A 27884-nucleotide genomic window follows, 5' to 3' on the forward strand; every position below is an offset into this window, starting at 1 on the left:
CGTTTTCCCTCAGCCTCAAACTGTGCCTCTTTCTATCCCTTCCCCTTTCCCCACCTTCAGGAGCCTCTTAAACCAAACCCTTCCCGACATCACCACCACCAAAGCAGAACGTTGGGTTTTTTGTGGTTTTTTTTTTTTTCTCTATGCCACAGAACTTTGTCTATTTTTTACATTTCCTCATCTACTTGGTCAAGAAAGCAGGCAAGCTAGTCTCTAGACAGCTGCTATATGGGGGCTTTCGGGTCCAGGCCCCCCACGCCTCCCACCTCCCCACCCGGCTCCCCCCGGGTGAGATGGAGCTCGGCCACAGTTGCTCCGGAGGTTGACTGGGCGGTGGTTTTGGTCTGGCTGAGTTCCCTCCCTTTTCTCACAGTGGGGGCCCGGCCTGGGACTTGGGAATGGACACGAACTTGACTTTCAGTGTTGAGCAGGGCAACTGACCAAGCTAGAGAGGACAGGGCGGCCGCTGGGAGTTACCGCCCCCACCCTAGGCTGACGGGAATGTGGCATAGGGTCCCCAGTGTGGACTTCTGTGCTCCCCACTCTCGCACCTTCCAAAATGAAACGACCTCAGGATGCTCCCCGGAGCGGGGCTGCGTGACCCGCCACATCGACTTTCCACTCCAGCCTGGGGAGCTAGCCTGTGGGGCCTTTGGGAGCGGGGGTGGCAAGGGGCTAGGATGCCCCCACCATCGCTCGTTCTCGGTTCCCCAGATCCCCTCCCTTCCCTGCCGGCCCGCCCAGCCCGCCGCCCCCGGCGGCTGGCGCGCGCGGTGCAGCATGCGGCAAAGCTCTTTGCATAAATTATGCTCGTGACGCAGCAGCTAAAAAAATCCAAGTAGCAGAAGGAGGGAAAAAAAACGAGGGGGGGGAGGGAAAAGGGGGGGCCGTGGAAGGGGGGAAAGGAAGAAAAAATATATATATATACCTGACCGCCCCCCCACCCACCCTGCTTCCCCTTCTCGCTTCCCAGCCGTCCCCCCTCCGCCCAGCGCAGCCCGCCGAGTCCCTTTCGGCTCTGGCCAGCCCGGGCTGGGGGCCCGGGGGCGGCGGCGGGTCCCGACCGGCTCCCGGGCCGAGCCGAGCCCAGCCAAGCCGCACTGGCTTCTTTGTCTGCGGGTGGCGGCTGCCCCGGCCCCCGGGCCCCAGCCCCCGGCCCCCTGGCCCGAGCTGTGAGATGAATCTCTAATCGGTGGCCGCCGGGCACCCGGGGCGAAGGCAGCTCGGGCTCGGGCTCCGGTAAGTAGCGGGGTCCGGGGCGGGGAGGGGTTTGCACAGAGGGGGAGGGGGCCGGGCAGGGGAGGTTTCGGGTTTGGTTAATATGCAATGCCCGTAATTAGCATAATTTATATATTTATGATAAAGAGAAAAAAAATGCCGCGGGGCCGGGGCGCCGGGATGTTGGGCCGGGGCGGCGAGGAGCTCCGGGAGCTGAATGGCGTGTGGCCGCTCGCCGGAGGCCGGAGACCCCGGGGGCCGCGCCCGAGCCTTCCTGCCGGCCCACGGGGACCGAGGGGAGGAGGGGGCGGCCGCCAGGTGGACCCCGAGGGGAGCTTGGACCTGGCCCCTCCCCATTTCTGCTCCGGGAGCCCAGGTTGGGCACGGACCACGGGGACGTTCTTTACCCAGCCCCCGTGGCGACCGCGAAAGGATTGTCGCCCCACTGGAGAACCCGGACGCCTGGGTTCCCAGCAGTCAAGGTCAAATGAGGCGGCCAGAGGCACCTGTCACAATTCTCTCCAACCACCATACACCGGGAGGACTGGTGGGACTCGGGGTTAGGGGCCTGGTGCTGCTGGAAGGGTGGGAGAGTGGTGGGAGGGTCACCGTCTAGCCGAGCACAAGCACTTCATAAATATTTAATAACGATATTATTATTAATAAACAGTCATCATAATGGACCCGCTGTGTGCTCCCTGAGCATCCTCACCTGGCAAGGCCAAGGAGCCGCAGGGCGCCTTGCAACCTCCACTTTCCCGCGTTGCGGTCCCCTACTCATTTGTCATTGGAAGCCCCAAATCGAAAGCCTCCGCAGCCGGCTGTGGGGGAAAATAAAACGCGGTTGTGAAGCCTACCTGGGCTAGTGGAAAGAAGCTCTTTGCGGAGATCTGTGATCTGCTCTTTGAAATTCCTTGATCCCAAAGTAGAAGGCTGGTCTTCAATTGTTATTTCCCACCTCCCTTTTCTTGGTAATCCAAGGCAGCCAAGTTGACCAGCAGGGCCTTCTGAGGAATAATTCCATGTATTTTGTTTTGATTGAAGTCTAGCTTCTCAGGGTGTTATTTCTGTGATCTGGTATTTCTTTGCATATCTGCTGTAGACCTTCATTTATTTGTTCATTAGGGCGACAAAAATATCCACTCTGTGCCAACTCTGAACAATACAGACAGAATTTGCCCTGTCTTGGGGTTTTAATTTCAGTTTGATGGGTGGGATGGGGATGGGGACAGGCAGATCATAAACATGAAAAAAACAAGATTATAGAGTGATTGTGTGTGTGTGAGAGAGAGGGAAGGAGATGGGTTATTCTCTTCTTGGAAGTACTACCTAGCAATTAAGAGATGACTCAGAAGAAATTTGCTTTTCTAAGGAGCCTTTGCATTATGAAGGAACATGGGACAAGATCATATCCCCTCTCCCCAAGATTTGCTCACTGTAAAGTCGTAGTAGTAATCTTACACATTTTTTATAACACTTTACAATTAAGAACAGTGCTTTACTTCAACTTAAAGCAATTATATAGTGTTTGCTGTGTGCCAGGCCCTGTTCCAAAAGCTTTACATAAATGTTAATGATTTAACAATAGCCCATGAGGTGGGCACTGGAATTTAGCCCCATTTCACAGATAAGGAAACAGGCTGGGAGGTGTTACTTTAAACAGAAGTGATACTCAATCTGAGTCTTCTGCCTTTAAACCCCAAGCTCTTTCTGTGTCAAAATGAGGGTCAGTGAGGCCACAGAGAGAATGAGACTCGGGAGAAACTGGCCAAATGAAGGAAGACTTGGGAATGAGGAGCTGAACTGGCACATTAGGAAGGGGTGAGTGTGACCGGGTTTCTTAAGAACTTAATATTGCTTCTTTGAAATCATTTTTAAGTAGCCCTAGTATTGAAAATGAGGGCATGAAATTTGAAATAGGCTGTGTATTTTGAGGAAAAGGTAGGAAATATGCGGAGACTAAAGAGTATGATCTGATATAATTTATGTTTTCAGCTCGTATTCATTAACCTCTGTTGTGTACCAGGAATTTTATGAGGCTCTGGGATATGATGGTAAGTGGATATGCTTTCTTGGTCCTTAAAGTCTAGTAGGGGAACATACTTCTTGTTATTTTTCACATTTATCCCCTCTTCACCCTGCCTGGGATGAATCAAGTTTGAGCACAAGGGGATGGGGGTGGTGGTGCAGGAGGAGAAACCAAATCTAAATGTGTCTTTATAAAACAAGTCTTTACTGTTTGACTATATTTGTCTAAAATTTACAAATGGTTGGTTGGAAAGAAGTAAGTTTGTTCACTACTGTCCTGTCTTTTGCCCTTTCTTCTCCTTCTGGCCCATGTGTGTGGCTAGCTAGTCTACCAATAACTTGGCAAGTCATTTATCTCTGTCCATGAATTGGGGTTGGAGGAAGTAAATTGATTAATGTTAGCCGCTCAGTCATGTCCAACTCTTTGTGACCCCCATGCACTGTAGCCCACGAGGCTCCTCTGTCCATAGGAGTTCGCAAGCAAGAATAATGGAGTGGGTTGCCATTCCCTTCTCCAGGGGATCTTCCCAACCCAGGAATCAAATCTGGGTCTCCTACATTGCAGGCAGATTCTTTACCATCTGAGCCACCAGGGAAGCCTGTTTTTATTTCTTGGCCACACCACAAGGCATGTGGGATCTTAGTTCCCTGAACAGGGATTGAACCCACACTCCCTGTGTTGGAAGCTCAGAGTCTTAGCCTCGGAAACAACCTGGAGCAGAATTGAGAGCTTCCGCTTTCCAGTTCGTCCTGATCCTTGGGGGCCAGAGCAGCCCCCACCAGCCTTCCTGCCATTTCCTGAATGAAGGCTTAGTGTGGTGTCAGAAAAGAAATCTGGGGCAGGTGATGTGACCTTGAAGTTTGAAGGTCAGGGACTGTGCCCTTGGGCAAATCACCTGAACTCTCTCCACCTCCATTTTCCTATAGATAAAGATGGGGATTGTCGTAAGAATACAATGTTAAGCATTTTATTTGCATGATCTCATGAAAAAGTGAAAGTGTTAGTTTCTGAATCGTGCCCTACTCTTTGCTACCCCATGGACAGGCTCCTCTGTCCAAAGAATTCTCCAGGCAAGAATACTGGAGTGGGTTGCCATGCCCTTCTCCAGGGGATCTTCCTGATCCAGGGATTGAACCTGGGTCTCCCACATTGCTGGCTGACTCTTCACTGTCTGAGCCACCAGGGAAGCCCTAATCTCCTATCACCATTATAACAACCCCATGAAGCTTACCCATTTAATCAGCATTTTAAAGAAAAGGAACTTAAACTTCAAAGAGATTCAGTCATTTGCCCAAGATGGCACAGCTATTTCATGACCAAGCTGGGATTTAATCTAGGGTTTTCTCCTAAGCCTATTCCATTATCTCTCTTTGATCATCAACTTACTCTTCAATAAAAATGGGGATTGTAATAGCTAATTGTTATTTGTGCTTTATACAGTAATTCTAAAATAAGCTCTCTTATTATTTATCCCTGAAAAAAACGGAAGTAATCTGCCCACTTGTCACACAGGTGGTCAAGCTTTCCTATGTGTTTACTCTGTAGCCTCATGGGGCTGGTATCAAAACTGAATAATAGTTAACAGTTCATATTTATTGAACCCTTACACAATTTGCTACAATGCCTAGTTATTCCCTTTTCAAATATGGTAACTGAGGCATAAAGACCTCAGTTACCAAACCTAGGTTCCTAACTGCTGTACTAAATTTAAATGAGATAGTATTTGTAAGGGCTTCCTTGGTGGCTGAGATGGTAAAGAATCTGCCTGCAGTGTAGGAGACCCAGATTCAATTTCCGTGTCAGGAAAATCCCCTGGAGAAGGGAATGGCCACGCATTCCAGTGTTCTTGCCTGGAGAATATGTAAATTTTTATAACAGCTACCATCTTCTGAGCACTTACTCTATGCCAGTCGTTGGTCTAAACTTTTTATGGGCATCAATTTATTCAGTCTTCATAATAAGCCCTATGAAGTAGGTGGTATTACTCTCATTTTTACAGATGAGGAAACTGAGGCAGAGAGGTAAAATAATTTGCCTGAAGTCCCACAGCTAGGGAATGTCAAAGCTGACATTGTGAACCCTAAAGTCTGTCTCCAAAGAGTGCTGGGTGTAGTACTATGCATAAAGGGGCTGGGTCCCAATAAACTATTTTTTAAATTTATTTTTAAATTGAAGTATAGTTTATTGATAATGTTGTATTAATTTCTGCTGTACAGCAAAGTGACTCAGTTATATACACACATACTTTTCTTTTAATCTTCTGTTCCATTATCATTTATCCCAGGACCAACAAACTATTAATAATGATTAACAGTTTTTTATTAATCATTAATAGTATTTTATTAATCATTAATAATGATTACTTTTCAGCAGATGGGAAGGGAAATCTATGTCCTGGGGCCAGAAATGGAGAAGGGTGGGAGAACATACAGAAAATCCATCAAGCAAATGAAAACTTGAAAGCTGTAGCAACCCACCTGAAGATTGATGGTTTAAGAACAGAGCAGATGATGCTTGCATGCAAGAGGGGATGTTATCTTGTGTTCCTTTGCATCAGGTACAACTACATGGACCATGATGGAAGTCATAAGAAGTGGAGGGATTCTGGGTGCACTGGAAGGGAGAGCCAACAGGATTTGAAGAAATCAATATAGATGGAAATATAAGAGCAAAGGCAAGGTTTTCAATCTGAGCATCTGTGGAAGGATGAAGCTGCCGTTTGCTGAGATGGGGAAGGCTGCAGGCAGGTGGAGCTGGTTTGGGGTGCAAATCAGGAGTTTGATTTCGAATATGTTAAGTATAAGATTTTGTAAGCAATCAGTAGGTAGTTGGATTATATGAGTTTGAAGTTGCCAGGTGAGGTCTCAACTGGTGGCTGACAGGCTGGGTGAGACCACCTCAGGAAACCATTCTTGTCTGGATGATCTGGCTCAACTCCAACTACCTGTCTGTACTAATCTCCTGCTTCCTGCTTCCTGTCCTTGTGACCTTTTTAGATGGCAGCCCTGCAGGAGGTAAGTTGGTGCACAATTTAAATATAGAAGTGATGTAGAGTTGGAGATGCTGATGTCAACAAACAATCTGATGTGAGAGGATTATGTCAAAAATTTGAAAGGTAATTTCCCATAACAAATGTGACTTTCAATTAAATACCAGTTAAACTCATTCCATTCATTCCTTTAATCCATGCAGAATACTCTCCACCCCTCAAAATGACTATAGTGAGAGGTACTTTACCTCTTGGAAACCTCAACCACATTAAGTATGTATAAAGTGATTAAAATCACAGAGATGAGTCTGCATTAAAAGTCTGAATCTCATACAACAAATCCCATTTTCCTCTACATGTCACAAGATGCTTCATGTACTATCAAATTTTATGTCTGAAACACATGCCACCCTGGAACAAGGGGCAAAGGACCATATTTAAAAGTGCATTAGGTATACCTTCAGTGATTCTTCTGCCACCCTCTATTCATCCACCATGACACTTAAACATACTATATTGTTGTTATCTTTTTATTTCCTCAATGCTCATATTAGACTGTTGACTCCTTAACAAAGCTGGGGAACATGCTTTTTCCCCACACATAGTGGCCACTGAAGTATTTGTTGAATAAACAAAGGACAAAGCATTTCAGGATTCTTCTTACAGGATCTCAGGCTATTCTAGGGGGTTCTGATTTGTTTTATACTTCATTGCTCCCCCTGGGTGTCTTGGAAGATTACCTTAAGCCCAAACCAGTTCCCAAAAGAGAATGATAAATAGAACCAGGTCCTCCAACTCAGTTTTTCTGCCACTGAGAGTCCTGGATGGTCCTGGACCTCTGGATTTTTGGGTTGGAGACAAATGCCTCAGGACCTGCTGTTTATCTTCCCTCCGAGGCTGCCTGTGTTTTTAGATGCTAGTACAGGAAAGCCAGGGACAAGTGAGCCATCTGTTAGCCTTGCCAGGTTTGATTCAGGTATTTTTCAAACTCAACTCACTGAAGAAAGAAGGCAAAGGGGCATGCTGTGGCTGGGCACTGGCTCCTGTCCCAGCTTTAACCAAAGCAGCTCTGCTCTGATCTATGATTACACCGGGGTTCTACTTCTGGGGTAGTCACAGGAGCCCCTTCTCTCAAAACTGACAGGTGATCGTCTCTCTTCATTGCTTTCAGGCTGTGGACACTGCATGATGATATCATGGGCTCAAAGGAGGCAGGCCATCCAGATGTGCTATTTACTAGAGTCACTGGAATGAAACCCCTAAAACCCCTGGGGTCAGCCAGCAGTTGCACTCCTAGGTATATACCCCCAAATTGAAAACAGGTGTTCCAACAAAAACTCGTATACAAAGATTCATAGATGCACCATTCGCAGTAGCAGAAAGGTAGAAACAACCAAAATATCCATCAGCGGATGATTGAATAAACAAAATATGGCATATCCATACCGTGGGATTTTTTTTTTTTGACATATGAGTTTAATTATGTGCTAGACTATCCAGATGGAAATATGTGATAAGTGGATGGAAACAAGAGTCATAAAATAAGAGAGGCCGGCATTTTTAGACCCATTTAAGTTTAGACATTTATAAGGTTGGACTGTTTTTTAACATTGACAGTAAAGCTTTTTTTTTTTTTTACCACAATAAACAGAACAATGTATTAAAACTGACTTCCAAAATTGTCCAAATTATTTTTTAATCGCTATTTAAATTTTTCTCATATTTATTTAAATGTTTTCTTTGGCAGATTTCTCCAAAATACTGAAACCTTATTTTAGAACTTGGTTTATATTTGGATAATAACAAGCTTCATAAATTGGTGTTCATCAGGATACCTTTCTCTAAGCTCTAGTGGCTTATACCTTCTCTTTAAAATGTGCAAGTATCTTTTTTATTATGTTGTCATTCTCAGAGATTCTCTGGAGAAAGAATTATGAATGAAACTCTTAGGAATTCATCTTCATTTCTGTTACACTGGAGCAATTTATCATCTTACCCACAGTGATCTATCAACTGGGTGAGGTTCAGTTTCTCCTCCTTTGGGGACTTAGTTGATTGCCCCTCACAGAGCAACATCTAGCTACAATGTCTTTGCTTCCTTATTAACAATTGTAACTGGGACAGGTCATTCTTTGAGTGATACATTTTGACTAGTTTTACCCTCTGAAGTTCTCTGGAATCTCCTTCACCCATTTGGTGGATTTGGCTTTTTCTTCATTTAATCCTTGTTTGGAAATGTTCTCATTCACAAAATCGTTTTGGAGGACCATGCATAACCCAGTATCCAGTGATTTAGATTCATATGCAACACTTCTGTTTGTTTTTGGTCGCCCCATGTGGCATGTGGGATCTTAGTTCCTTGACCAGGGATCCAACCTGCACCTGTCTCCCGCTGCCACCCCAGATTGGAAGTGCAGAGTCTTAATCACTGGATCACCAGGGAAGTCCTGCATTAATATTCGTTAAAGTATTTTTCAAATATAAACTTTCTTCTAACTCACTGTGTGTTTAAATTTTTCTTGAAATTCCAGTTTTTCTTTTGCTAAGGATCTTCTCTGAAAAGATCTGATAGTTTTTTTCATTCTCGACTTTGAGATGCTTCACCACTCCATTTATTTATGAGAATTAAATGAAGATCTTGTTTTCCTTAATTGCTCTTTAAGTGTTGCGCTCATAGGTTATGTTCTTGAACTATTCGTATGGGGAGGTGGTGGATTGGCATAGACCTGCAGAGTGCTGGGTGAAGTCACAGCTGAGTCTGATGGACTTTCCATCTTGGAAACAAAGTCTTGGTTTACCTGTGCCTCTGCCTTCCCTGGAGAGTGAAAGAGTCTATACGATGAAATTTTATCCAGCTGTGTAAAAAAATGAAGCGCCGATACGTGCTACAGATAAACCTTGAAAATATTCTGCAAAGTAAAGGAAGCCAGACACAAAAAGACCCCATATCAAATGATTCTATTTATTAATATATGAAATATTAGTGTTAGTCTCTCAGATGTGTCCGAGTCATTATGACTATGGACTGTAGCCCACTAGGCTCCTCTGTCCATAGAATTCTCCAGGGAAGAATACTGGAGTGGGTAGCCATTCCCTTCTCCAGGGAACCTTCCCAACCCAGGAAGTGAGCCCAGGTCTCTGCATTGTAGGCAGATTCTCTACCATCTGAGTCATCAGGAAAGCCCATATGAAATGTTGAGAACAGGCAAATCCAAAGAGAGAAAGCAGATTCATGGTTGCCAAGGGCAAGAAAAGGGAGTAACCACTAATGGGCATGGAATTTCCTTTTGGAGGATGAAAATGCTCTGGAGCTAAACAGTGTTGATGGTTGCACAGCACTGTAAATGTACTATAAGTGTACTGAATTCCATCGAGTTGTACATTTAATCTGATGTCATGTGAATTGTACCTCAGTTACTCAAATGACAACAACAAAAGGAAGCCCCATGAAACAAACCCAGAGGTAGAAAAGGAGGAAGAAGAGAAAGGTGAGGCGTCTAGAACCCTTCTCTGAGCTGAGTGTCCTCACCTATGACACGGTGATGCTGATGTTCCCATACCCCAGCTGGCCTGAGTGGTACGTGAATTAGTGTTCCATAGAATGCTTAGCACAGTGGGCACTCAGAATAAAAGTGTTGGTTGCTTCTTCTCTATTTCCGTGTCTAAAACTCATTGTCCTAGCTATTTCCTTTATTTCTTGTGACTGTGATTAGTGGCTCCAGCCAGACCGTCTGTTCTCGTAAGGTCTCACTCCTCACTGTCTGTGGCAGCCGCTCCACCATCTGGTATGTTGTCCTGCCTCCCATGCTAAAGGCCAGCGTGGTTCTTGGGCCACTGCCACAGAAACCCCTAAGGGACCCACCTACTGAATCAGACTCCCTGGAGATGCTTGGTCTGGGAAAATCGGGGTGGGGGGGCGGTCTGCAGTTTTAATGTGTTCCAGGCGCATTAAAGTCTGAGACAACTGTTTCCATTTATTCCTATCTTTGCCATCTCTTCCGGGGGAAGTCTGCTCAGACCCCTTCCCTGAGAATTGTTCTGATACCCAGAGGGCTCCTTACTTGTGTCTGGTTCTGAGTGTCTGGGTCAAAGTCACTTTGGGTTCTGCTGGGTCTGCTCTTTCCCATTGGACTGGGGAACTCCCAGGGACAGACGTCTGCCCCCCCCACCCCTACCCCCATGCCTCCTGTTACCCTGGCTCCGCCTGAGTGTAGGTTGTCCTAGGGTGCTGCAGGAAGTCAGACATTTTAATTTTAAAATCCTTAGAATCCTGTTTCCTTCACTTCTACACATGCCTGAGAGCCCTTAGCTTCTCTCTCTTCCTACCATTCTACTTCTGACTTTCTGGGATGATATGGAAATTGTCTTACATTTTCACATCAGCCTTTGCTTTTCCCATCTCATCTCACTCTGCAGAATGTGTAGGTGTGGGCCAGCCCCCACCCCACCCTGACAAGTCATCATGGATCCTGGAGCCGGGCCAGACTCATCTCTGACTGTCAATGAGCAGGTATCTTTTGGAGCAGGAAGAGGTGGGGGTGGGGAGGGGGAGGGGGATGGACTGAGGGGTGTGGGCAAGGAGGAAAACTCCACAAAGCCCCTTGTTGTCTGTTTCTTACCAACGTTCATGGTCACTTGACCCATCCAGATGTGGTTGCCAGCTATGATTTTTCAGGGGCTGGGTTTGGGGACTTTAGTTGTGACTTTAAAAAGTGGAAATATGTATAAGTTAATATGGGGAAAGATTTGGATATCCGGGAACTTATTTATTTTTCTTGGTTATATATCATTTTCTAATTTTTACTTCAATGATCTTTGATAACTTACGTAAATTTTTTTTTTTAATTGGCCATGCCTGTAGCTTGCAGGATCTTAATCTCCCAACCAGGAATCGAACCCAGGTCCCTGGCAGTGAGAGTACCAAGTCCTAACAACTGGACCACCAGGGAATTCCCTTATGTATTTTTAATGTATTTTTAAAAGGAGAAAAAAAGATGAACATCTCTTAAAATGTAATTGGAGTAAAGTTTCTCATAGTCAGGTTTGAGTCAGAAAGGAAACTGCTTGGGAAGGTTATTTCACTCATACTCCCCTGATGGGTCACATAGTTGCTTTTGTCCAGCAGAGTCTCTGGCTGGATCCAGTTTTCAGTCCCAAGGAGCGTGTTGTGGGAGTGGCTTTGGCCCCGGGACAATCGCAGGGAAGGCCTGATACAGAGCTTTTTCATGCATAGGGTGTCCCTGATTCTTGAAAGACCCAAGTGGAAGCATGTCAGTGCTGGAGGTTAAGCACTAAGTGCTGGCTGTCTGAGCAGGAAGGAAGACCCAGTGTTCCAAGGAGGCCCAGGGGCCACCCGCATCGCTGGGCATGGGGGCTCCCCTCGAGGAGGTGCAAGGTTAGAGCATGCACACACCAGATGGCACGCTGGAGCTGCAGGTCGACAGGGTACAAAGCTCCAGTTCAGGAGGGCCAGCGAGAGGCCGTGCCTTCAGAATTCCTGACCCTCGCTTCAAGAAGTTAGCTTGCAAGGAAATCATGGCCTCTAACCTCAGGGTTTTGGACATTAAGGAACCATGAACTTCAAAAGTTCCTCAGCATCCTGGAGCATTCATTTTCCACTCCTGTAATGTTTAGAGGGACATGCAGAGGGCTTCCTGTCTTGTCCCAGCTGAAGCTGTGGGTCCTGTGTTTGGGGTCATTGTAACCACACTCCAGTATCCTAGCAGCCAAGAAGACATCCTGGCAAGGCTGTGGGTGAGGCCATTTACCAGTCCCTGAACTGAGAGCAAGAGAGGGAGCAAATAGAAATGTCTTCAAGTGGTTTCACTCAGTGGGACTTTTTCTAGCTTGTGTTAGACCCTTCCCCCTGTCACCAGGGCCTGCTCTCTCCTAGCACTTCCTTCCCTGGAATCAGAGAGCTCCAGGCTCCGCGAATTCTCACAGAGCACACAGTCCTTGGGACAGGAAGTCTGCAATCTGAGATACTCTCTCCTCTCTGCCTCAGTCACACCTAGAGCTTTAGCTCCCCGGAGGCTGTATCAGCCTCTTCCCCTAGCAGTGTCCCTCTCATCTGTTCACAGGTCATCGTGATGTCAGGCCATGAGACCATCCGAGTTCTGGAGGTTGGAGTGGATGCTCAGATCCCTGCTGAGGAGGAGGGCAAAGCGCTGGAGGCTGTGGCCACCGAGGGCTCCCAGAGTGGAGGCCCTGCTGAAGCTGGTGAAGCTGCTGGTGAAGCTGGCCCAGACAACCCAGACTCCTCCGTGGAGGCAACTGGTACGAGGCCACTGCTCCCACCTGAGTCCCTTCCCGTGTTCCCCCTGGGGAGCCAGCATGAATCCCAGGGGGCTAGGTGGCTTTAGGGGTGTGTTGTCTTCCTGTCCACTGGGCAGGCCTCTGGTCACAGCCTGTGCTGCTGTTCAGCTCCTAGACCAGTCCTCAATCCCTGGAATGAAGGACCATTTTCAGTTATTTACAGACCTAAACTGGGAGGGGTCAGGGTGAGGTGGGAGGAGAGTGGTGGGACTCGGCTGAGGGGATTGCATTTTCTTTATTTTCAGACAAGGCTTTCCTGGGGCCCCTGCTGCAGCAGAGGGAAGCGAGAACAAGCAACAGGTTCCCTAGCTTGCTCACTCCCTGAGGGAGGACCAGCTTATTCCTTACATGGGGTGAAGGTAGGGATGTGTCCAGGGGTCAGGCTGAAGGGGTGGCCTAGGTATTTTGCCCATCCCTTAGGTGGCGTGTGCAGGGGGCATGCACAGTCCTCTGCTTTTGCTCTAAGCTCTTCAAAAGTGGCGGGTGGGTTTTTTGATCTCTTTGTATCTTTTGTTCAGAATTTGCCTTTTAACTGTACATGTACATAAAGGGGATTGAATTAACCTCCGAGAGGGCTCCCAGGTCTAAACCAGACCCTCAGGCTCAAGGCAGAGAGGACTTAACCTTTAGGGTACTACCAGCCCTTGCAAATCAGTACCTTTTATGGTAGAGCTGGGAGGTGCCAGGAGCTGGAGATGGAACGGCATCTTACCCACATTGGGCTAAGAATGTGTGTTAGGGAGGGCCTTGTAGAATCACAGCTTCTCACTCCTGGCTACACTGACACGCATCTAGCCTCGTGGGCTTATCTGGGCTGTTTATCTCCAAAGGTGACTTTAGGGCATGAGTTTGATTCTCCTGCATGGGGAATGGATGTGGCTGATTGACTCAGTGTCTCCCCGAATGACTCTACAGTACAGCTGTGAGATAGCCAGGCTGTTCTAAAAGCTGGCACTGGTTGTAGGCACTGCTTTCTGGGCACAGGGTACCCTTTCATTGACTTTCCTCATTAACACCTTGCAGAATAGACATCTCTTTTTGCAGAAAGCCTGGGGCCTCCTTTGCCAGTTCCCCCAGAAAGCCATGGTTCATCTCGCCTTGCCTTCTGCTGAACTTCACCGCTTCCCTAGATTGGTGATCTGGTTGGGGGAGGTGGCGGGGGGGCCAAGAGGAAGAGACATGAAGAGAGCAAAGAGAATAGAAAACAGGTGAGAACACTTCGGGATCTCACCTCCCTTGCTGTACTTGCAAATCAGTATGTAGATCCATTTGGGAGCCTGGTATTTTATTTTTTCTCCTTTTGAGTAAAGGAATGACAAGACACGTGACCATTTTCCCTAGTCTGGCAATGTTCTGCTTCCTTGTTGAGGAAGTGTCCTGGGCCAGTGTCCTGGTGAGCAGGCAGGAAAAAACAAGGATTCTCCATCTCGGCCAGCCTTTCCATTCCTTTCCATTGTGGGGATGGATCCCCTTTTCAGGAAATCTGGGAGATTTTCCAGCTTTGTCCACAGTTCGTGTGTGTGTGTGTGTGAAGTTGCTTTAGTCATGTCCAACTCTTTGTGACCCCATGGACTGTAGCCCACCAGGCTCCTCTGTCCATGGGATTCTCCAGGCAAGCATACTGGAGTGGGTTGCCATGCCCTCCTCCAGGGGATCTTCCTGACCCAGGGATTGAACATGGGGTCTCCTGTGGCTCCTGCACTACAGGTAGATTCTTTACCACTGAACCACCAGGGAAGCCCCCCCACAGTGCTTCCCCTTCTTTTTCACCCTTTTATCCATCTTCTGTATCTCAGTTCCTCTAGCACCTTAATTCTATTCCTTACCCAAAACTTACTCTCAGAAATGGATCCAAAACCAGTAATTTGCATCTTAGCATGAGTGTTCATGGTAGTGTGCATCTTCTTCCAGGAGTTTATCTAATTAAGCCTTTCATTAAAGTCTTCTTTGTAAAGGAATTTTAGTCATGGTCAAGCAGGTAGGGGAGGTATGTTGGTAGTAATTCCTAAGAAGTTGCCAGCTTAAAATGTAGCTTTGATAGAACGTTTCTGCATATGAACTATTGAGAAGGGTTTCCTCTTAAAACTAAGTAATAGGAAACTTTTTCCAGATGAAAAAAGAATCTAGTGATTTGTGCTGCTCTATTACCCAGACTTTGTCACACACACATATTTTTATAGATGTGGCCCCTGAGGGCAGGCTAAGTAGTATGACACCTACCACCATATTATTTCATATTCTGTATCCTTTACTAACAGGTTCACTCACTGATTTTGGCTCTGGCTATTATCAAACCCCCTGGTTTTTTCATTGTCATAAACAGCTGCTTTAACCCTATTTTTCTTTGAGGTGTAGTCCACTAAAATTCCTTTTGAAGAGAAATGAATTGTTTACACAATCGGAAATCATTATATGGAAAAACACACAAAACCTTGCTATGAATGAGAGGAAAAGTAGTCAGCCAAGAGGTACCATGTATATCTCTGAAGCCAGAAAAAGAAATTGTGATAAAATCTAAACTGGGTGGTGCTGTGGAGAAACAGGTACATTGTTGATGGTTCCGCAAATGGGTTCAGTCTTCCTGAAAAGCAGTCTGCTGCTGCTGCTAAGTTGCTTCAGTTGTGTCCAACTCTGTGCGACCCCATAGACGGCAGCCCACCAGGCTGCCCCATCCCTGGGATTCTCCAGGCAAGAACACTGGAGGGGGTTGCCATTTCCTTCTCCAACGCATGAAAGTGAAAAGTGAAAGGGAAGTCGCTCAGTTGTGTCCAGCTCTTAGCGACCCCATGGACTGCAGCCTACCAGGCTCCTCCATCCATGGGATTTTCCAGGTGGAAAAGCAGTCTAGCAGGAAGCAAAAAAAAGAAAAAAAACAAACCTAAATGTAGGTGAATCCTAGGCCCCATAGTCCCACTCTGGAAACGTATCCTAATGAAATGACTTATTTCTTCAGATGGTAAGCTTTCATCACTCATGCTTGTTACAATTCCATTTCCTCAGTTTCCTTTATAGGTTTCATCACACTTAAAAAAAAATAAACAATCGCTGGTATTGTTGCTTGTTTTTATTTATTTATCTGGTTGTGTTGGGTCTCAGTTGCAGGACATCGGATCTTCGTTGTCCTTCACTGTGATGCATGGACTCTCTAGTTATGGCACACGGGTTCAGTAATTGCAGTGCCTGGCCTTAGTTGCTCCACAACACTTGGAATCTTAGTTTCCCAACCAGGGATTGAACCCACATCCTCTGCATTGCAAGGCAGACTCTTAACCACTGGACCACCAGGGAAGTCCTGGTTTCATGACACTTTGTCAAGTGAAATATTTTTTGAATTCTCAGAGGTTCAGATTATCCTTATCTTCTCTGATTTTTTTTTCAACAGTTAGAAATATATTTCCCCTTCACAGTGGACATAAATCTGCCGTTTGGTTTTCTTTGGTATTTTATATGGTTTTTGTGGTTGCTTGTCTCTTTCATCCTTGAAGCAATCTGGATTTTAAAATTGTATACTGTGAATAGTCCTGGCTTAGGTTGGTGCCTTTCCAGATTAAAACAAGAGCTGGGAATGCAGGCTTGGAAGGTTCTCTAGTTCAGTGGTTCCCATTTTGTCCCTGTGTATTACAAGGGAGCTTAGAAGAAAGAGAGAGAGATGTGAGGTTGCCGGCCTCCACTCCTGGACCTTCTGACTCAGTTGGCCTAGAATAGGGTCTGGAAACCTATGCCCAGCCAGCATTAAGAAGGCACTCATTTGGTCTAACACCCAACACCTGGACTCCCTGTAATGTCTCACTATGTATTAAATAACCCTTCTCCATATTGTTATGTGACTTTGAAGAATTTTTCTGCTAGGGGTCCCTACCTACCTAACTCCATGTAGTGAGAGGAAGCTCTCACTTGGTTGAAAAGCTACAATTCATGAGAAGCTCCTTTGCAGCTGCTGCTGCTGCTGCTAAGTCGCTTCAGTTGTGTCCGACTCTGTGTGACCCTCATGGACTGCAGCCCACCAGGCTCCCCCGTCCCTAGGATTCTCCAGGCAAGAACACTGGAGTGGGTTGCCATTGCCTTCTCCAATGCATGAGAGTGAAAAGTGAAAGTGAAGTCGCTCAGTCGTGTCCGACTCTTCGAGACCCCCATGGACTGCAGCCCACCAGGCTCCTGGATCCATGGGATTTTCCAGGCAAGAGTACTGGAGTGGGGTGCCATTGCCTTCTCCAGGGAAGCTCCTTTAGAACCTCCTAAAAGCTGCTCATCAGACTTCAGACCTCAGGGAATGCCAGAGAGAAGTTATCTGGCCCCGGGATCCAGAGTGTGGCCATGACATGTCACTTCCTAGGCTTCATCCTGCAGAAATCCTGCCCCTTCCCTGAGCCAGCACTGCATCCCCAAAGTAGCCTGGAGGCAGAGTGACCATTGATCCAGTTGCTGGATGCGCCAATCAATCCCATTGATTCTGGCGCCTTCTCTCCCTGACACATGTTCATTTCTACTGCCGGTTATGTGATAGGTCCTAGCATCCTACCAAGCCAGGAGATGACAGGCTGATACCCAGCTGTGCCAGGGTCTGCATTTTCTTCATCCACATGTGGGATGAGGGTGGTATACCTTCCAAGTCTGGCATAGGGCTTTCCAGCCTCCCACGCTCACTACCAGTAACTTTGGGGGAACTCGCTCTTTGGGCCAAGGAAGCCAGAGATCGGCCTCGGGTTGTGCAGAAACGCAGTGCAGCACTGAGAGTTGTCCCACTCCGCCAGGTTCACTCCTTGTCCCTCTCTCTCCCAATGCTGCATGAAGTGAAGTCGCTTCCGGGGATGCCTTCGAGCCCTGCCCCTGCTGTTGCCACCTTCAGCCAAGCTCCATGCCAGCCTCAGGCATCACAGACCCTGACGCCGCTGGCTGTACAAGCTGCCCCCCAGGTAAGGACCATCCCAGGGAGCTAGACAGAGGGCAGTGGGCAAGAGCAAGGCATGGGATAGCCAACATGGGCTGGCCATGGGGTCTGGGGGTCTGGCCTGCCTCCTTCATGAGGCAGGACAGGGAAGGGGCTGTGGCTTGAGGGAGGGAATCTCCTACTAGGGACCCCTGACTTTTCCCCTAGCCCAGATCAGGCCCCCTGGGGAAAGCAAATCTACATTTGTCAGGTAATCCCCTCATGTCCACAAGGATTAATAGATTACAGTAACTCTTCAAGTCATCTAATGATTGAATGAGTGAATACCCTTGTCAGCCCCTCTAGGGGGTGCCTGGAAGAGTTAATGGCTCCTCATTTAGAGCAGAAGGCAGCCCCAGCACAGCAAGAAGCTGCTCCAGGGGCCTCCAGGCAGACTTAGCACCCTGTGACATCTTTCACTGCACACACAGATATCCAAGGTGTCCATCAGGAGTGTCCTCTATCATAGCTTCCCAGAGGCCTCTGTGGGCCTGGACAACTCAGTTCCACCAGCCCCTGCCCCTGCTCCTGGTCACAAAGCACTGGTCCCGTGAGCAAAGACCCAGGGAAGGCTTGGGAGGCAGCCAACCATGGCGGGAGAGGCCTGTGACCCTTTCTGATCCTTGGGCAGGGCTGGGCCCTGACCCTGATGTGGGCTACTTCTCCAAAGATGGGATAGTCCAGTCCAGGTCCCTCCTCAGGGATGGGCCTCCAGCTAGGGCTCATCTCTTCCCCGCCCTCATGCAGCCTTTTTCCCCCTTCCCTCAGGATGCTTTGTGTGTGCTCAGCTGGGTCTAAAAGACCCAGCGTTTGCGCTGTTGATGTTGATTTTTTATTTTTTCTTTTCTTTTTTGAAATCTTGTTTGCTTTTGCAGGTCTTGACTCAGGAAAACTTAGCCACAGTTCTGACAGGAGTTATGGTTCCAGCAGGGGCAGTTACTCAACCTCTTCTTATCCCCATCAGTATTGCAGGTCAAGTGGCTGGTCAACAGGGGCTGGCCGTGTGGACAATTCCTACTGCAACCGTGGCTGCCCTCCCAGGACTGACCGCTGCTTCTCCCACGGGGGGAATTTTCAAGCCACCTTTAGCCGGTCTCCAAGGTAACGGCAACTCTCCCCAGGACTGCACCAGGCCCCCGCCACCTTCCACTACCTTCCCTGCTCGTGTGTTTGCCATGTTGGACTCTGAACCCGCGGCCCTCCCAGGGCAAGAGCCCTGGAGTCTGGATCTGGTGCCCCAGGCCCCCAGCCACAGAGCTGCTGCACCACCTCAGGACTCTAGGCCAAGACACCACGCTGGCCCAGCAGGCCTGTCTTCCTTCAGCCAGCTGTCTGGGACTGCCCTCCCCCTACGCCAAACCTCACCCTGTGACCAGCCTCCTGAGAAGGACTGCAAGAAGATTCCACTTCTGGTTCTGAACCTACACGTCTCCAGGCCCTAGGGAGGGGGGATGAGAGATGTTGGCATGTGCCACCCCTGCAAGGATCAAGGGAATCACAGCAGCCTGTGCCCCCACCCCAGTGCCCCGACCCCCGTCTCATTCTTATACCAGATCCCTTGGGATTGGAGCTGCTCTGGCCTGCGGCTAGGCATTTGAGCGCCTCTGTCTCTGCCTTGCTCCGTAGCAGCTGCCGTGCTGAACACCGCTCTCCCGGCGCCTGTACAAGCCGCCCCACCGGCCCAGGCCTCCTCGCCTGCCCAGCCCCGACCACCGGCTCAGCCCCAGACGCTGTTCCAGCCCCAGCCACTGCTGCAGGCCACACCGGCCATTCTACCACAGCCCACTGCTGCCACCGCCACTGCCCCCACCCCCAAGTCTGTGGACACCCCCACACAGATCACCGTTCAGCCTGCAGGCTTCGCATTCAGCCCAGGAATCGTAAGCTGCTGCCCTCACCCAAGGCTCACCGGGGATGGACTGGATCTCTGGCCAAGGGTGAACCTGACCCTTCCCACGGGGGAGTATGGAGGTGGAGGACCAGCCCCCTGAATGCGGCTCTTTTCCAACACTTCGGCAGAGATGGGCTCCTTCCGAGGCAGCTGCCAGCCCATGCATCCCAGCCAAGAGCAGACAACCTCTGCCAAGAGGGCTGGCCCAACTTTCCAGAACCTGGACCATGGACCAGCCTTGGAGGGTGGGATGATGTCTGGGGATTGCAAACTTGTGAGCTGTCACTCAAGTGGCGCTAGAGGCTCACGGCCCCATGCCAGTGTCTATCCAGTGTGGTTCCTGACTTGGTAGTGGAGCTGTTAGGCATGAGTAGATAGCTTCTAGTTAGATGTGGCTAGAGTCACATCAGCCTCTCCAGCCTGGCCCTTCTACTCTCCCCGGGCTGGCCTGAAAGATTAGCCAGAGGTACTCCTCCATGACTGTGGCCCCGTCCTTCCCTGCTCACCTTCTGCAGCCCCTGGCCCTGGATACCATTCAGTTGGTGGACTTGGGCTTGCAGCCCACACTCACATCTGCCCAGCATCGGTTACCCCGCGCCCCTGCCCCAATACCCTCAGCCCTCTTCCTTCTGCTTTGGGCTCTTTCTTGCCCCGTTGCCTCTGAGTAAGGCTCTTCCTCCACCCACAGATCAGTGCTGCCTCCCTCGGGGGACAGACCCAGATCCTGGGCTCCCTCACCGCAGCTCCACTCATTGCCAACGCCATTCCCAGCATGCCGGGGATCAGCAGCCAGATTCTCACCAACGCTCAGGGTCAGGCAAGTGGTCAAAGCCAGGTGGGGGGGTGGGGATCGTGGAGATGCTGGCTGTGGGGGAGGGGCAGGACTGGGTCATAGCAACTCAACCAGGGTGAGAAGCTGCTGTTCATTACTGCCTGTGTGACAGCTCTCTGCCGACACTGAGGCCAGGCGGGGGCATTGCCCGCACCCCAACCCTGGCGGTGCTCACTCCAGTGGGGGGTTTTCATTTAGGGAGCCCTCGCTTTGTGGCCAGGTTCTGTGCTAGGTACTTTCTCATACATTATCCCACTTAATTCTGAGTACAGCCTGTTGGGTGGGGAATTTTGTTCCCATTTTCCAGGAGAGAAGGCTGAGGTTCGGAGAAATTAAGCTAGTTAAAGTGTGGCGGAGCAGGGCTTCACATGCAGGCCCACTCCTGCTCCCTCACGGCTCTGGAGAGAGGACAGAGAAGCAGCCCCTAGAGTGTGAACCCTCCACTTTACTGGAGGACCCTGAGGCCCAGAAGGGTTAGGTGGCTTGTCTAAGTCCCTTCCTGCCAGTGTGGGGGTTGGGGGTGGAGCTGGACGCTGCCCTCACACGTGGGGTCCCTGTGTTTCCTCCCAGGTTATTGGAACACTTCCGTGGGTAGTGAACTCCGCTAGCGTGGCGGCCCCAGCACCGGCCCAAAGCCTGCAGGTCCAGGCTGTGACCCCCCAGCTGTTGTTGAACGCCCAGGGCCAGGTGATCGCAACCCTGGCCAGCAGCCCCCTGCCTCCTCCTGTGGCTGTCCGGAAGCCAAGCACTCCTGAGTCCCCTGCTAAGAGTGAGGTACAAGGGCTGGGTTGGGGGAGGGTGGCAGGCAGTGTTGTCAGGCATGAGCGGCCTCCCTCCAGAGGCTGGGCAAGACAACATTATTTTCCAAAGCCCCAGGGAAAGCAGGACACCTCCCCAAAGTGGAGGGAGGCTGAAGGTAGAAGGTCCCTTTGGTTCACACGTGCTCTGCCCAGAAAAACACCACCACCACCCCGCCCCTTACCCCCACACACCAAGCATGTGTGTATGTGCCCTCAGAGGCCAGTGCCACTCTGAGAAGACCAGGGAAGGGTGGTCAAAGTGAACTGGGCCTTGGGACTTCCCTGGTGGTTCAGCGCTTAAGACTCTGTACTTCCAATGCAGGGGACGCAGGTTTGACCCTTGGTAGGAGAACTAAGATCCCACATGCTGCAGAGTGAGGCCAAAAAAAATGTTAACTGGGCTCAGTCAACTCCAGGGTGAACAAATTGCTGGAAAGGCCCTGGGAGGTTCATTCTGCACCCTCCTCTTCTTCACCCCTTCATCCCTCCACCCCTCCTCCACTCTGCACTGTGGCATCGATTATTCACTCACGTGTTCATTCTAGGAGCGGTTTTTGAGTGCCTGCTATATTCCAGTGCTGAAGATACAGAGATGAATAAGATGCCCTTCCTTGCCTTAGGTAGCCCAGCATCAGAGACAATTAAAGTCAGTGTGGCAAAGGCTCTGATAGGGGCAGGATAAGGTGCTTTAAGAACCCAGTCTGCTGACTGAGGAGTTTGACAAGCCTTCACAGAGTACGACATTGAACTAATCTAAAGGGATGGGTTGGATGGGAGATTCTTCTACTTCCACAGAACTGCAGGAAGTATAGTGTGCCAGAGCAGGGGTTCTCAAACTTGAGTGTGCTGAAGAACCACCTGGAGGGTGTGCTAAGATGCAGATTTCCAGGCCCCACCTTGAGTCTCATACAGTAGGTCTGGAGTGGGGCTGAAGGATTCACATCTCTAACAAGTTCCTAGGTGATGTTGAGGCTTGTGGTTCTCAAAGGGATATGCTGCTTCCCAGCTTCATTGAATAACCTCAGCCTCATCTATAGAAGGAGAAGGCAATGGCACCCCACTTCAGTACTCTCTCCTGGAAAATCCCATGAACGAAGGAGCCTGGTAGGCTGCAGTCCATGGGGTCACGACTGAGAGACTTCGCTTTCACTTTTCCTTTCATGCATTGGAGAAGGAAATGGCAACCTACTCCAATGTTCTTGCCTGGAAAATCCCATGGGCTGAGGAGCCTGGTAGGCTGTAGTCCGTGGGGTCGCTAAGAGTCAGACACGACTGAAGCGACTTAGCAGCAGCAGCAGCATCTATAGAAGGAGACTGATGAGAGTACCAACTTAAGTTATGAATGGTAAAGGATACATTACATGGAAGGTTGGTGCACAAAGTGAAATGTGTGTGAAATGTGTGTAAAATGTGTAAAAAATGGTGCTTTTATTGTTATCACTAATATTAGGTAACGGGGAGTCACCGGAGAGTTTTTAGCAGGAAAGTGGCTAGTTAGATGTGTATTTTTAAAATTCCTTTTGTTATCCAGGTGGAGCCAAGAATTGGACTGTGCTGAGACTTGAGTCCTATTTGTTATTGTTGCCCAGTCGCTCAGTCGGGTCCGACTCTTTGCAACCCCATGGACAGCAGCACGCCAGGCTTCCCTGTCTTTCACCATCTCCCAGAGTTTGCTCAAACTCATGTCCATTGAGTCGGTGATGTCATCCAACCATTTCATCCTCTGTCACCCCCTTCTCCTTCTGCCCTCAATCTTTCCCAGTATCAGAGTCTTTTCCAATGAGTCAGCTCTTCACATTAGGGAGCCAAATTATCGGGGCTTCAGCTCCAGCATCATTCCTTCCAGTGAATATTTAAGATTGACTGGTTTGATCTCCTTGATATCCAGAGGACTCTCAAGAGTCTTCTCCCAGCACCACAATTCAAAGGCATCAATTCTTCAGCCCTCAGCTATTAGGAGACAGCTTAAAGAATTCTACCCAGAGACAAGGAGCTCCAAACAAGGCCCTGGGGATGACGAGGGAATGACTTTAAGCTACCAGGAGGCAGAATTCAGGGAACAAGGCCCATCCTAGAGAAATCTGCACTTTCAGGAAGCTTAAAAAAAAATCATACTTCAAATACTGCTTTCATATAGTTTATCCTGATTATAAATATGATATAAGCTGTTTATTAAAATTCCAACATTATATATGATGTCAAAAAGTAAAAATCCCTTCTAACTCCACTTCCAGAGATGACTTCTGTTGACACTTTGCTTTATATGACTCCAGAATTTTTTTCTTGGAAATTCATATTTTTTTAAAGGAATTATTCCATAAAAATTGTTTTTCACCTTGCTTTTTTTTTCTTTCACTAAGCACTGTGACTCAGAGGTCTTTCCACGGCAGTTATTAAGAGATATTCTTTTTCATGGCTGCACAGTGTCTTAATGAAGCGAGGTCCCAAAGTCATTTACATATTTAATATGCCAGTTAAATATTAATGGATATGGGGTTTTCCCGGTGGCTCAGAGGTAAAGAATCCGCCTGCAATGCAGGAGACGCAGGAGATGCTGGTTCAGTCCCTGGGTGGGGAAGATCCCCTGGAGGAGGGCATGGCAGGCCACTCCAGTATTCTTGCCTGGAGTGTCCCATGGACAGAAGAGCCTGGTGGGCTACAGTGTGTATGGTTGCACAGATTTGGAAACAACTGAAGTGACTTAGCACACATGCTTGCACGCATTAATGAATATTTGGGGTGTGGTGGCTCTGGAATCAGGTTTAGGCTTCTCCTTTGAGGGCAGAGACTTGAGAGCAGTTATTGCAAGGGCGGACACTTGGAGCTTTGACCAAGTATGCTGAACCTTTCTGAGCCTCTGACCTGCCTGGGTCATAGACACCTACAAGGCCCTGGCTCGGTGGAGCACAACCTATGCTTATTTTGGAGGTCATCATCATTCAGTTCAGTTCAGTTCAGTTGCTCAGTTGTGTCCGACTCTTTGCGACCCCATGAATCACAGCACGCTAGGCCTCCCTGTCCATCACCAACTCCCGGAGTTCACCCGAACTCATGTGCAGCAAATCGGTGATGCCATCCAGCCATCTCATCCTCTGTCGTCCCCTTCTCCTCCTGCCCCCAATCCCCACCAGCATCAGAGTATTTTCCAATGAGTCAACTCTTCGCATGAGGTGGCCAAAGTATTGGAGTTTCAGCTTTAGCATCAGTCCTTCCAATGAACACCCAGGACTGGCCTCCTTTAGGATGGACTGGTTGGATCTCCTTGCCTGGGTGGGTGCTAATGCATAGCTTCTAATCTAGCCTTTTGATGGGGCACAGGTAAAAGTGTGCTGGGTGAGGAAGGATTCCATGCCTGCTTTTGCCCTGCCTCTGGACTGCCCACCCCGCTGACCCAGGCAGGCGGGCAGTGGGGGTTTGTTGGATCTTCTTCTCACAGGTGCAGCCCATCCAGCCCACACCAGCCATGCCTCAGCCAGCCGTGGTCATCGCCAGCCCAGCCCCAGCGGCCAAGCCTGCTGCCTCTGCTCCCATCCCGATCACCTGCTCAGAGACCCCTACAGTCAGCCAGCTGGTGTCCAGTAAGTGGCTCCAAGGGAAGGGTATGGTGAAGGGGTGAGGCATTTATTCGGATACCCTGACCATATTAGATGATGCTCCCCTTAGTAAACTTTCCAGAGTCCAAAAGGGAAGAGCACAGGCCCGTTGCCAGGAACTGACTTTCTTAATCTCATTCTACGGAGCTGGATTCTGTGCATGACCATGGTGGAGGCTGCTTAGCCGGCTGTCTGGCTGCTTCTCTGAGAAGCCAAATCGTTGGCTGTCTCTCCTATGGTCTCTCACCAGTATTTGAAGAATGTGGATAGCTAACAGGTGTGCGTGGGGCCAGCCTGGGGAGAATCAGGGAGGGTCAACAGTTAGAGCTGGAAGAACTTAAAATAGACCTCTATCTACAGGCACCTTGGTCCTGGCTCATTGCTCCCATCTCGTCTTGGGGACAGGAATGATGAGGGTCTTAAGGGTACACAGGCTTTTTGTCAAACGTCCTGATCCCTCACTACTCACCAGGGCTAGGCCCATGGGCTGGGTAAGCAGTGATGATTATCTGTCTTACACACTCACCCCTGCCCCCTTCCTCTGGCCTAGAGCCACATACCCCAAGTCTGGATGAGGATGGGATCAACTTAGAAGAGATCCGGGAGTTTGCCAAGAACTTTAAGATCCGGCGGCTATCCCTGGGCCTCACACAGACCCAAGTGGGTCAGGCTCTGACTGCAACGGAAGGCCCAGCCTACAGCCAGTCAGCCATCTGCCGGTGAGTAAGACTGCCTGGGCAAGATCAGAGCACTCGCAGGAGCTCAGGTATCTGGCACTTAGACATGAACACCTGGAATAGTCAAAGTCTTTCTGGGGCCCTCTGAAGTTTATCCTCCAGTCCTGAGCATTTATATTATCTATTTAGGAGGAATCCAAGATCCTGATCCAGTTAGGAATCCTAGAGGGACAGGAGTACAGCTTATGAAATTAATCACAAGACTGGGAACTTCGGTTCTGGCTTGGTTCTCAACTATAACCCACAATCACCTCTATCATGCTTCCACCTCCCCCTCTTGTGAGACATGACTCTGAAGTGATGTAACTGACTTTTCTGTATGCAGCGTACAGACTGGTTCTGGTGCCTGTATTATAGTTGATTGTAAAGTGTAAACCAACTATACTTCAATTTTTTTTTAATGGTGAAAGAAAGATATAATAAAAAGCACATCCCTAAGTCATGTGCATTTTCGAAAAAGCACATGGCTTAGGTATGGCCAAAAGGTTTCATCTGCTTGCCAACGCTATATATTAAACTAGAGTGACTATTAAGCTACAGTGTCATGTTGGGAATTCTGTAGTCTCATCTGGGCTCAGCCAGAAAGAGTATTCTGACTTAGTGATGCTGCAGTTGGAGGAAGACAGCACTTAGGACATCTATTTGCCATCTTGGAGGCCTCTCAACATGATTCCTCAAAGGACTTCACCCATTTGGGTGTGAAAGTTTTGGAATGGTGTTCATAAAGCAGCTGCCCTGTTATCATTGCACTATAAACTGAGGCCATGGGAATGGTCTCCCTGTCATGACCTGGGAGACAGGACAATCTGAGGAGTCTGGGCTGGGCCGAGCCAGGGGATCCTAGTGGGGGTTGTGAGGGGAGCACAGGTCTGCCAGCCCCAGGAGAAGCAGCCCCCTGAGGCCAGGACTCACGCCCGGGGTGGGGAGTAAGGCACTGTCACTGTCCCTTCCTGGGCCTGGGTCACCCACAGGTTTGAGAAGCTGGACATCACACCCAAGAGTGCCCAGAAGCTGAAGCCGGTGCTGGAAAAGTGGCTGCATGAAGCTGAACTCCGGAACCAGGAAGGCCAGCAGAACCTGATGGAGTTTGTGGGAGGCGAGCCCTCCAAGAAACGTAAGCGCCGCACCTCCTTCACCCCCCAGGCCATAGAGGCTCTCAATGCCTACTTCGAGAAGAACCCGCTGCCCACAGGCCAGGAGATCACCGAGATTGCAAAGGAGCTCAACTATGACCGGGAGGTGGTGCGGGTCTGGTTCTGCAACCGGCGCCAGACGCTCAAGAACACCAGCAAGCTGAATGTCTTTCAGATCCCGTAGGGCTCAGCCCCCAGCCCTATGTCCCAGCACTTTGTACCTCCCCTTGGCATCCGGCTCCGGCTGCCACCCTGTGGCCTCTGCCACTCTGCTGCCTGTGGCTGTGTTTGTCCTGGGTTGTGAGACTCCACCGTGCACCTGTGTGTCAGCTGCCTCCCTTCTCTTCCCCGTGCCATCCGCATCCCAGGGAGGGCAGTGGGGCCCACCTGAGACCTCCATGTTTGGGGCTGGTCATGCCGAAGGAGGGGACTTGTCATGTCACTTAAAGAAGCACTTTGCTGATGTGGGTTTTTGAAGGGTGAATTCTGGCTGGGAACCAGAGGCTCCCCATCTTTGGGACGGGGCTGTAGTAGCCTCCAGGACCACTGGCCATTAGCTCTTGTTTTTGATGGCACTCTCTCCACTGTCTCTTCTCTGTTCCTCTGTGTGACCTTGGTAGGTACAGCGGCTCGTCCAGTGGAACCACAGCCTCACCCACCTACCCTCTGCCTGCAGGCACACTGTCCCCCGACAAAATCCAAGAGATCTTGTTCTGAAAAGTGTGATGTGCAGCTCAGAAAGTCAGATTCCATGTATGCCTTGACCTCAAGGTCAGAAGGTTTCCATAGACCTGGGGCCAGAACACATGATCACTCCCATCTCTCCTTGGCTCCTAGCTAGGGAAAATTTCACTAAAGCAGAATTATTTTCTTTTATACATCATGTTGGAAGAAATCAGCAGTGAACTCTAGCTGTCCTGGAGTTGACCTGGGCCTATAGCAGGTTGTGAAGTGAAAGTCACTCAGTTGTGTCCGACTTTGCGACCCATGGACTGTATAGTCCGTGGGATTCTCCAGGCCAGAATACTGGAGTGGGTAGCCTTTCCCTTCTTCAGGGAATCTTCCCAACCCAGGGATCAAACGCAGGTCTCCTGCATTGCAGACGGATTCTTTACCAGCTAAGCCAGCAGGTTGGGAACTTGATAAATAAGGCATCTCTCCCAGATTTTAATTTGATCTCTGTCTGTGGCCATCTCTGCATCAGAATGATGTGGTTAAGAGAACTTGCAGCCTGGAAAACCCCCTTGCCCAGATAAGCAGGCACTCAGGGGGCGGGGAGCGGGGGGGTGGGGAAATGAAGAAAGGAATGCTAAGTCTCTCTTGCCCTCACACTCACCTCCCACCCAGTCCTGGGGTCTTCTCAGAAGCAGCAAATGAAACGACACCAGACAGGAAGGTCCTGGGAAAAGCCCACATCCAG

At 49.3% G+C, this 27884-nt stretch overlaps 1 protein-coding gene and 1 pseudogene across 5 annotated transcripts; one reads left to right on the plus strand and one right to left on the minus strand.

The window, feature by feature from the left end:
• Nucleotides 958–27484, plus strand: POU6F1 (POU class 6 homeobox 1). 5 transcript variants are annotated; one of them, XM_018047756.1, is made up of 11 exons: nt 958–1239; nt 10653–10746; nt 12317–12512; nt 17343–17464; nt 18354–18579; nt 19105–19358; nt 20058–20186; nt 20772–20975; nt 24438–24579; nt 25145–25313; nt 26303–27484. In XM_018047756.1, the coding sequence occupies exons 2-11, from the start codon at nt 10699–10701 to the stop codon at nt 26646–26648; spliced, it is 1836 nt and encodes a 611-aa protein (XP_017903245.1). In that variant the 5' UTR covers nt 958–1239; nt 10653–10698; the 3' UTR covers nt 26649–27484. The 5 variants fall into 5 exon arrangements, with proteins under 5 accessions (XP_017903245.1, XP_017903247.1, XP_017903248.1 ...); XM_018047758.1 differs by having other exon boundaries at nt 19108–19358; XM_018047759.1 differs by having other exon boundaries at nt 18443–18579.
• Nucleotides 5029–9119, minus strand: LOC108636000 (annotated as a pseudogene).

This window comes from Capra hircus, chromosome 5 (assembly GCF_001704415.2).
Source record: "Capra hircus breed San Clemente chromosome 5, ASM170441v1, whole genome shotgun sequence".
NCBI lineage: Eukaryota > Metazoa > Chordata > Mammalia > Artiodactyla > Bovidae > Capra > Capra hircus.